The sequence below is a fragment of the Argiope bruennichi genome, chromosome 3 (genome assembly GCF_947563725.1).
Source record: "Argiope bruennichi chromosome 3, qqArgBrue1.1, whole genome shotgun sequence".
In the NCBI taxonomy this organism is placed as follows: Eukaryota; Metazoa; Arthropoda; class Arachnida; order Araneae; family Araneidae; genus Argiope; species Argiope bruennichi.
The window spans coordinates 81,023,334-81,033,916 of NC_079153.1; the positions used below are offsets into that span (position 1 = coordinate 81,023,334).

The window sequence follows — 10,583 nt, forward strand, 5'->3', positions numbered from 1 at the left end:
AATCAGCAAATATTTTTTTAAAATCTTTCTAACGAAATAATTATTTTGTCAGACATTTTATTTAAAAATTTTATAATTTTGGAAAAATGAAATTATTTAACTTATTTTTTATTTTTTTTATTGTAGAATAATTTTTATGAGGTGTAATTTATATATACACAAAACCCTCATCAAAATTATTAATCCTATGAAATTTTCTTCAAGAACAAAAGGGTAATTTAAAGAGCTAATTTTGTTTAAATTTAGTAAAAGAAGGCATTTTAATAATATTTATTTAATCAAATAAAATTCCCATTTTAATTTTAGCGCGTAAAATCTTTTTCGTCAATTTTTAAAATCATGACAAGTTTTAAAAATAATTTTTTAGAATTTTTGTATCTATTCGCAGTACTCGAAAATAGTTGTTCCAAAAACTGATTAACAATTCAATTACGATAAGTTCCTGTATTTCTAATTCTTAACAGATAATTAATTCGAGCGAAAAAAGATAAGAACTTGATTTATCTTTACTGCATCCACGCGGGTTATCTTTGTTCAATGTTTTTTATAAATGATAAATTCTGAATAATTTTGGTTTATAAACTAAATGCGCATATTTCAACGATTTTTTTTTTTTTTTTTTGCTAAAACAAATTTATTCTATGTTTGAAACTTTAATATTCGCAGTTGAAACAATTAGCATAAAAGGGAGAATCCCCTTCTACAGAGTCTTGCCTTACTTCCTCTTAAAAGAGAGTAAGAGGTAACACACAGCGCCCTCTATGAAAATTATCCAATTTCCATCTCGAATAAGGCTTTTGAACTCTACATTGCCCTAAGTTTTACATTTTCATCACTATGATTTTGGAACTTTAGTAGATTATTTAATAATTGATTATTAATTAGGTATTTGTTATATTCATTTTTGACTAGAAAGGGAAAGTTAATAAATGTTAATTAAATAATTTTTGTTTTTTAATAAATTGATTTTAATTTAAATCTAGTTCAAAAGAAATTTTTAAATTATTATTGGCACAATTTTGAGACTTAATTACAACACATTTTTTTTAAAAAAATTAATTATTTTTTCTCATGATTCTTTTTTTTTTGTCTAGAAATTTGTGAGTTGTTACCTGGTGTTTTAATTTAAAAAAATATAAGGAAAATTTTAATCACCGCAGAAAATTCAATTATGTATTTCAAAGAAATATTTTGAAATGATGTTGTTATTTTAATTATTTTTTATTAACTATATATTGCGTATTGTTTGCATTTTACCTTATTGAAATTGATTTTAAATAAAGTATAAATTTATTGGCTAAATAATTTATTAATTGCCCAGTTTTTTTATTCAAATAATAACCTACTAATTATCTAATAATTGATTTATTATATATTATTTAATTAATTAATATATTATTTAATTTTAATAATATATACTGATACTTAATTGTAATATTCTAATTATTTAGCTAAAAGTTTTGAAATAAGAATATATTTGCGAAAAAGAATTTAAAAATTCAATTCAATCAGCAGACCCCTATTAAATATAATTTTATAATTAGTTTCAAAATTTATTTTTCTAATAGTCCTGAAAACTATTTATATAAATTAATGCGATTACTTTTTAAAATAGAAAGAAGCACTATGTAGGATTAATTTTGAAGAATATGACACTGTCGGACTTTGCTAGATCATGAGAGACACTGACTGTATTTCAAGCTGCTGTGATGTTATCAATAGATTAGAATTTGATCATGATGATTTTTGTGATCATACGTCTTATTATTAGAACTAGAAATCATTTCTATTTATTTATTATTAGAAATTATTATTTAAATAATATAACTTCAAAAATGATTCGTTAATCCAATTAGTAACTTTTAATGAACTAGGAAAAATACATTTTTCATGTCACGGAATAATTAATAGAATATTTTTATGGCTGTTATTATTACCTTAGCTTCAGAGAAATACAGCATTAACATTTTGTTTTATAAAAGAAGGCCACTTTTGCATTCATAATTTTGATTAATCATTTAAACTATATTTTAAATTGACGAATTTCTCTCGAAAAACACCTGTGAGTTTTATTTTAGAGAAATATTTAATCTTGGATTCAAGCATTCAACGGATTTTTTTTATTTATCTACTGCCTTTTATCACGTACCGAATTCCTTGTTTTTCTGTTTTTGGTTTTTTTTTTCATGTCGTCTGAATTCACTTCTGACTCTGTGCCTCGAATCATAATCTTTATCTTGTTTTGTGGTTTTGCTGTTTAAGATATGCCTTTGATTGGTTGTTAAAAAATAATGGGCGTGTGTACTTTTGGTTCATATACATTCCAAGCGTATCAGAAATGAGAGCTTATCTTCCGTTTTAAGTATCACGAGGCCTTTTCCACCGAATCCCTAAATACGATTCATGAGGAAGCATACTTCAGTCATATTGAATCTTTTAAGAGCAGCGATCAACTAAATCAGGAAACGATCGGATTCGAAGGTATTATGCGAAATTTTATTCTTGAAATTTTTTTCTCCGCATGTATTCAGAGTTTCCATCATATCCCAAATAGTACACAATGTCACAAATATGTTTTCGATACTGGGAATGATGCCAAAACCTAAAAATTCTGTTCAAATGATTTTAATCTTTTCTTAACGTTGGCGATTTAATTAAAATGCAGTTTTGAATTTAACGATAAATTTCATAAAATTTAAAAAAATAAAAAAATATTTAAAATAAAAAATTCAGTTTATTTGCATATTGATAAAAGTAATTTTTAAATATTCCTGATATTTTATTTAAATTGATATTAGTTTTGTTGTTAATAAGGTTTAGAAAACTGAAAATTTTAAAAAGATTATTGATGAATCATAATATTTTTAAAAAATTATTTTGACCTTCTCTGAAGATTTATTCTTATAATATTTCTTCAATTCTTCGTCAACATGTAAAACCACAATTGGCATTGAATTTTATATACTTTTACGAAGCAGATACGAAATTTTAATGAATTTCAAAGCGAATAAGTGCGTTCTGAAAAAAAGAAAAGAAGCCAATCATTCCGAATGCTGTAATTGTTTACTAGATCTCATGGATATTGGTTCAAATCGAGGACAATATAGCAAAGCTAAAATTTTGATGATTCCTAATTTTTTAAAAGTAATTTCGAAGCAATTTTTTGATGTCAGTTCTGAAAAGTGCAATGATTATATTAATTGTAAATATGAAAGAAATTCTTGAAGAAAATAACATAGAGACCTTCAAGTAGCGTTTGTTATACCTTCGAAGATTTTCGTTAAATCCGAAAGATTGTCATGTTAATTAACTAATCCAAAAATGAAACCGTCTTTTTATATTAAAATTAAATTTGGCATAAAATATAAAATTTAGTTTTTGGGAAATCAATAATCATATTCAATTAAATGGAAATATGATGCATTTGAAGACAATGATATACAAAATTTGAAATTCTGATGGGTATTCATGATTCCTCCCCCCTTAAAATTCTACTAGACTATATTTGATTTATTCTAAATGTTAATAAATTTGATTCTAAAGTTTGCAATTACATATGTCTTTCTTTTTACTTCTAGATTCAAAAGAAAAAAGATGAAGGTCCTCATCGTTCAGTGGATTATCATGAATTGTGATAAAGAGACTTTTATAGGTATGAGATGGGAAAACAGGGCCAAAGGAATTTTCTGGCTTTATTGGAAACATCAAAGTTCGAGAAGTTGTAGAGAAATTTCTGCTGAAGCTGCAGCGTTATATGAATATTACAGGGCATGGGCCAGGCATAAAAGTAGGTTATCACACCGTCTATCTATGCGCAAACATTTGTTAAAATGAAAAACCTTTTCTTTCACTTGTCCGTTATTAATTGAATTACAAAAGATTTAAATATTTCACCATATTTGCTAAGGAATTAAGTGCTAACAAGAAATGAATTAAAATCAGTAAATTTTTTTGATAGTTTGGCCCTTCAGTTGTTAGCGCTTCATTTATTACTAAAATGTTTGTTGTCAATATATTTAAGGGGAATGTCCTGTAAAAAATATGGAAAAGTATTGAACAAATTATTTTAAGAAGAGTTAAATCTCTAGTATACTTATATTTAGTTGTTTTCAGATGTTTGGATATTATTTTCATCAAGTTGAATAACGTGCAAATGCATGATTGAAAGGATTAAAGTGATGGCTCACTGCTTAGGATCATAGAAGCTTTTTCTCTTATCAACCATTGATGATAGTTGTCTTTTTGTTCCTTAGATATTATAGGAAATAAAAATTACCCATTTTGTATTTTGATTAAAAACAGGGCTTTCTTAATGCTTTTTATGTCAATTATTATCTGATGATATTTATTCATATATATATCAAAATAATTTTTTTATCCTTCTTATACATTTTCTGAAACACTAAAAAAATGATGAAATCTTTCGTTGTGCTTTATCTTGGTATATTTTTCTATTTTAGATAGAATAGATGGAAAGAAAAAACCTCGTGATTTGAAAGCTGCATTCAGGAATGCTCTTGAAAAGAAACAAGAATTGGAAAGGTTGACTGCATTGGATACAAAAGAGAGAATCTATTGGAGAATTAAGAGTACGTATGCAAAAGATATTGCTTTTAAAAATAATTTTTTAATACTAATTTTCAAATTAAATTAATTTGATTAGTTTTTAAAATTTTAAGTATTAAAAATAGTAACTGTAATCGAGTAAATTAATTTCCATGTGACTTACATTAAATATTTCTCATCAGTTTGTTTTTTGAAACCCATTGAGGTTCTTTTAAGGGAAAAAAATAACAACTCTTCATGAAAAATAATAAAGCAAAGTGCAGTCGATTGTTAAATGACTTTTATTTGTCATATCTTGTAATGTCAATGAAATTAATTTCCCTTGCAACTGCGTAAAGTTTCGTTATGTATTATTATGAATATGAATTTTCATGTATTTTTTTTTATTTCAGATTTTCCATACGATCAAAAGGAAACTTGTGCATCATCGCCACCATCATCTAAGGTAAGTAATTCTGTTATGTAAAAAATTTTCAGTTTGTATTGTCGTTAGGAGCTGCAAAAAATATTTGTAAGATTATTTATAAAATAAATTTCCAAAGTAATTCCCTTTTACAGACATATTTATCGTCCATTTTTATTTGGATAATAAATAGCAAAATCGTCTGCACTCAGCACTTCACTACAGTTAATATTAAGATCTAAAATAAGCAGTAATTTATTCATCGGTGTAAATTACTTAAAATCTTGTTCGAATATTTCTCCAAAAAGAATTTTTTTGAAAATTCAAAAATTAAATTTGTTTCAGATTTTTTTTTAATTAAAATATTTTATAATTTTTTAAAGATTAAAATGGCAAGCAAAAAAAAACCGAATTTATATGATTAAAAAAAAAGCACTTCCAAGTGAAAATAGGAAGAAATTTGAAAATGATATAATTATGAATTTTAATCAGATGCCATTATAAGTATTAAAATTATTTGTTGTCATATCTATTTTTTTTTAGTTTCAGAAACCAAAAGGTCGCAGAGGCAGAAAACCATCGAAAAATTTGTCTCAAAATAGCTCAGAATTTCCCATAAATTTTGGTGCTTCTACATCTACTGCAAGCGACGGTAAGCATACTTTTATTAAGAAATTCGAATTTATTTAAAAATAAATGTAAAAAATTTATCCTATTCTATATCTACCATTTAAACATCATTCTATTATGATATTAGGCATCTGCTTATTAATATTCTTTAATTGTCTGTAATGTAAAAAAAAAATTCTGTTGAATTTTTAAGCGTAAAGGCTTATTTTAATTTTATAATATTAAGAAAATATTTCTTTTTTTTATTACAGATGTAACTTCTGGCAGGAAAAAATCAAGAAAAGTACCCATAAAGGTAAGATTAAGCTTAAATTATGATTATTGCTTTATATTCCATCATTTGTATTTAAAATTCATTGAAATTTAACTTCAAAAATAAAAACATCTATAAAAAATATTCGTAAAAATTTTACAAAAAATTTTTTCATGTAATTTTAGGGAACTCGGAAAGTGTCTTGTAAATCTAAAAGATCTTTTGCTGATGAACAATTTGTATCTTCTTCATGTGATCCAACAGTGAATGGATTTTCCATTGGGCAAGAAGGTAAGAAATGTTAATGTATTGCATACTAAAAATATTTTAAGAAAACAATATTGCTTTCTGAAAAAATTTTATTAGCTTTTATTTCATAATTTAAAATTATAGTAAGTAATAATTTTTAATGCTTTTGTAAAGAAAATAATTCTTTTAAATTAATTTTTTAATTTATTCAGTGTTTCTATTAAGCATTGAAAAATTAATTTAGTATTATAATAGATTGATAAAAACTTGAGAATTACAGAGTTTTGAATTTTACAAAATATTTATATTTTTCCCAATAAATTATTAAAAATATAGCAATGACGAAAATATTAGTGGAAATTAAGAAATATTATTTATCGATATGAATGATAATGCACCATGCTTCGAATAACTAGAAATTATAATTATTTATTAAAAAGCAGTGATAAATAAGATTTCATTATAAACATTTTGTGAATGGAATAAAAAATAATTGGAACAATTATTTCGATTTTGTAAACTTACAATTCATATTACTCTAAAAGTTTAACTTAACTAATAGACCGGATTAAACTTATAATTTAGAGAAAGTCAAATAATCAGAATTGGTAAGATTATGAGTTGAACTTATGTATCAATTTGTTATTAAATGTTTTTTATTCTAAATTATATTTTTAAATATTTGTTAAGATCGCACAATTAAAAAGGTTTCTTTTATATTTAAAACATTAGAATATTTTTCCTTCTAACCACTTTGATTTTTCTCAATAAATAAGTTAATCACAGATACTTCTTAAATGAAATATCGATCTGCGCACTAACAGTATAAAAAATATTCAATACACTAATATTGATTCAATAATAAAAATATTGATTGATATTACAATAGAGCGGTCAATTTTAATGTGGATTTCTTTGATTTATTTTATAGAGGCAAAAAATCAGCCCCCATTACCACCCTTTCAATTCATTAGAAGAAATGAACACGATACTGGTTCTTGGGAAAATTCTGTAGAGAACACAAATTCCACCTTCTCACCGCAACCACCACAATTCTCTCAAACATCATATGGTAAGTTAAGTTTGATTTCATTTCATACGATAAGAAGATATAGAAATTTTTTTAAAGAAATTAAATCTAATTATTTTTGTGTTTGCAAGCAATTTTTACGAGGAAGAAATATGGCTGGAAAAAATCAAGAACTATTCTCTATGCAGCTTTAAAGTGGGAATCTGATTTAACTAAATAAAGTATCCCATATTATTGACTATTTTTTCCAAAAAAAAAGGCAGTCATAAATATGACCATCATTAAGAATAGAAATTAAAAATATTTATGGAAAGAAAAAACAATTATTATAGTCTGTTATTAACTTTATTTCTCAGAGTATTAGAACATCATAGTAACTACATTGCCAGCACATTAAACATAGGAATAAAATAGGAAATAAGGATTTCTTTGGATTCTACTACTTGAAAAATTTGCCAAAATATGTTTTGACGTAAATCGATGAAAGTTTTCGATACATTCATTCAATTCATTTAAAAAAACCAAGACTCTCTTGTAAATACTTATAAGACTTTTCTTGACAATTTTCTTGCATTCAAGGCATTATAGTAAAATTGACTGTTATATTTTGTAATTACGTAATGACTTAAAGTTAACTGAAAGTTAATATGAATCATTTCTTCATTTTTTAAACATGTTTATTTCTATTTTAGACAAATCAAAAGCCGATGATGTTTGGACTCCTCAAATGTTAACACAGTTCACGCCTCCACGACTTTCCTCAGATCTGATGGAAGTATCATCTAGTAAGTTTCCTAGGTTTTTAATTTCTTTTAAATAAAAACTGATTTTTTACTTTAAGAAAATTTAAATTCCGATGATATTATATCAGCTCAATCAACTTTCAGCCGAATTCATGGATTTACTCGTTCCGAGCCAGAGGATCGACTACTCGTTTCAACCAACTCCCCCGCAGGAGACCACAGACATCCTCTTTGACAACAGTAAGCATATTTCAATGACTTGTTTATTGTTTTTTTATGCTATTGGGGATTTTTTTTTTACTCATTTAAAAATCACTTTCAGTTACAGATGCAGATCTCATGACCTTAGGAAAGATAATTAACGGAGGAGAATCTTCGATACTCAAGTATTCTTTTCCTTTCCAGCCGGAAGAAGTCCCCACCAGTCCTCACCTGACGAACATGCACACGCAACGAGCCCCAGCGACATCATTACATTGCTGTCCGTCGGACTTCGTATCGATGACGAACATTTCGATTATCCAGAATAATGACTGTGTTCTGAACTCATCTGTAGCACCGGTAAATGCATTTTGTTTTGATCAAAACCAAGGTTCTTATGACCAAATTGTCCCACCTTATTGTGAAGCATTTCAAACTAGTTCACAGTCGATAGATACATCTGATACATTTGTCAATGACTGCTTACTTTACTCCCCACAATCCATGGACAATCACGGGAAAATTCCCAAAGAAATGTGCCACCAACAAGCAGACACTGAGTGCCACTCCGTTGAAATGTGTAGGTACAGTGATCAGACAAGTCATGATGACTCAGGCATTAGTGACATGGAGGATTTTTTGGACTGCGCAAATAAATTGTTAGACGATATTGAATTTCAATATGATGTACAAAGGCATCAAATGTGTTAGCAGTTTTAAAGTCTATATATTATTGTAAAATATCAGAACATTTTGTATATATATATATATATAAGAAATTTTCATCTTAAAAATATAATTTAAATTTATTTTTCATTGCTATGAATTGTCAACATAAATTTTTCATACACTGTGGAATTCAATGAGAACCAAAAATCTTTTCATATTTCTATTTGTCATGTTATTTTTATATTAAGTTATTAAATAATTATTTAAAATTGTTTTATGTATTAATTTTTTTTTCTCATTGAAATTAGCTTGTGTCTCTCACCATGTTAATTCAATACAACAGCAAAAGTTAAAATTTTTTTAATTGAATATTTTTTCATCGAAGTCTTCATTGTCATTACTACTTTAACTATTAAGAAATATATATCTGATTTTATTTTCTACTTGTTAAATTTAATTTCCGCTGGCGGAAATGATTTATCTTTAGATCTTTTTTTATCTTTTTATTGTGCTTCCTGCCAAAATCACAAGATAGCAAATATGTATATATCTCTCTCTGAATTATATCAAAAGGAAGTTATTTAACTCTTATATTTTTAATCTAAATTAATAAAAATTTTCATTTTAAAAGATTGATTTTTTTTAATTTCTGATACTAAATTTGTTTGTATATTTTGAACAACTTTGATATTTTAAATGCGTTGTAATAAATAAGTTTCCTCATATTGGAAGGAAAAATTAAGATTCTTGTTCAAAATTATTATTTTTAAATTAAAGAGCAACATATCTAAATATTTTTTAAGAAGCGAAGTTTTAAACAAATGTAGTATACTATATCCTACTTAAAAAAATTTTGTACATAAATATTATTTTTGTATGTAAAATTGTATATTGTGATAGCCAATAAAATATTTGCGCAGATTTGTTTGCATGTAAAAATGTTGTACTCTACCTCTGTCACAAATTGCTCATGAGTCATTTGACTATGTGTAATTATTTTGTACCTCTGATACTCTGTTGAAGTATGTATTTTTATATAAATTGCTTATATTTTTCAATAAAAAATGTAAACATTGTGATTTTTGTCATAATTTTGAATTCTGCTTCAAAAAACTAATCTAAAGTTCAAATTTCTAATATTTAGCAATGAATACTCAAAAGCAATATAGCCTAACATTTACTACAAAATTGTGAATTTGTTGAAAGTTATTAACTGCAGATTTAAAAACATATGGATAAGCGTTCTTTTTCTTTTCATAGAGAATTATAAGAAGGGTTCTATTTTTTTTTCTCTTAACAAATTATAAATCCAAAAACCAGTATAATGAATTTAACAAATTCACTATAACGATTTACACCTTTAATTTGGATTATCTAAATAAGATTTCTTCTTTAACAAACTTCTTTAACAATAACAAATTATGATCGTCAGCTAGATTTCGACATCGACGTTTGGAATGATATCGTGTTACTCTATTCATACTGTCCACCAACATAACTTGACCAGAGAATTTATAAAATAAAACCCGAGAATTACTCTCCCTCCCCCCCCCCCAGATGGCACTCTGCTACGTGACGTAATGTTACATTTCGTCTAACTGTTTCCTTTACTGCTTTGTCACAGAAATCCCAGCTGCTACCGCGTTCCTGTATAAAAATGAATAATCTATTTATGCTTGAACTAATTTTAAAGATTATCTAAGAATCCCTGACTATATTTGCCAACAAACTATAGAGTTCTTGCAACATTCAATTTGAATTCATTTAACTCTCTCTGGAATTGATTAATTTGACATAAAATGTTGTATTTTATGGGCTAAAAGGCTTAGTTTTAAAATG

General features: G+C 25.9%; 1 protein-coding gene across 1 annotated transcript; it reads left to right on the forward strand.

Moving 5' to 3' along the window:
- The first annotated feature begins 2,461 nt into the window (after positions 1-2,461).
- Positions 2,462-9,263, forward strand: LOC129963402 (uncharacterized). The gene is made up of 11 exons (XM_056077752.1): positions 2,462-2,481; positions 3,579-3,787; positions 4,461-4,589; positions 4,959-5,011; positions 5,513-5,621; positions 5,851-5,894; positions 6,038-6,143; positions 7,033-7,173; positions 7,824-7,916; positions 8,019-8,114; positions 8,197-9,263. The coding sequence occupies exons 2-11, from the start codon at positions 3,595-3,597 to the stop codon at positions 8,784-8,786; spliced, it is 1,554 nt and encodes a 517-aa protein (XP_055933727.1). The 5' UTR covers positions 2,462-2,481; positions 3,579-3,594; the 3' UTR covers positions 8,787-9,263.
- The last annotated feature ends 1,320 nt before the right edge of the window (positions 9,264-10,583 follow it).

Coding starts and splice junctions, on each gene's coding strand:
- LOC129963402 (XM_056077752.1), top strand. CDS start 3,595: ATGAAGGTCCTCATCGTTCAGTGGATTATCATGAATTGTGATAAAGAG. Junction 4,590..4,958: donor AATCTATTGGAGAATTAAGA/GTACGTATGCAA, acceptor TTTTTATTTCAG/ATTTTCCATACGATCAAAAG. Junction 5,622..5,850: donor TACATCTACTGCAAGCGACG/GTAAGCATACTT, acceptor TTTTTATTACAG/ATGTAACTTCTGGCAGGAAA.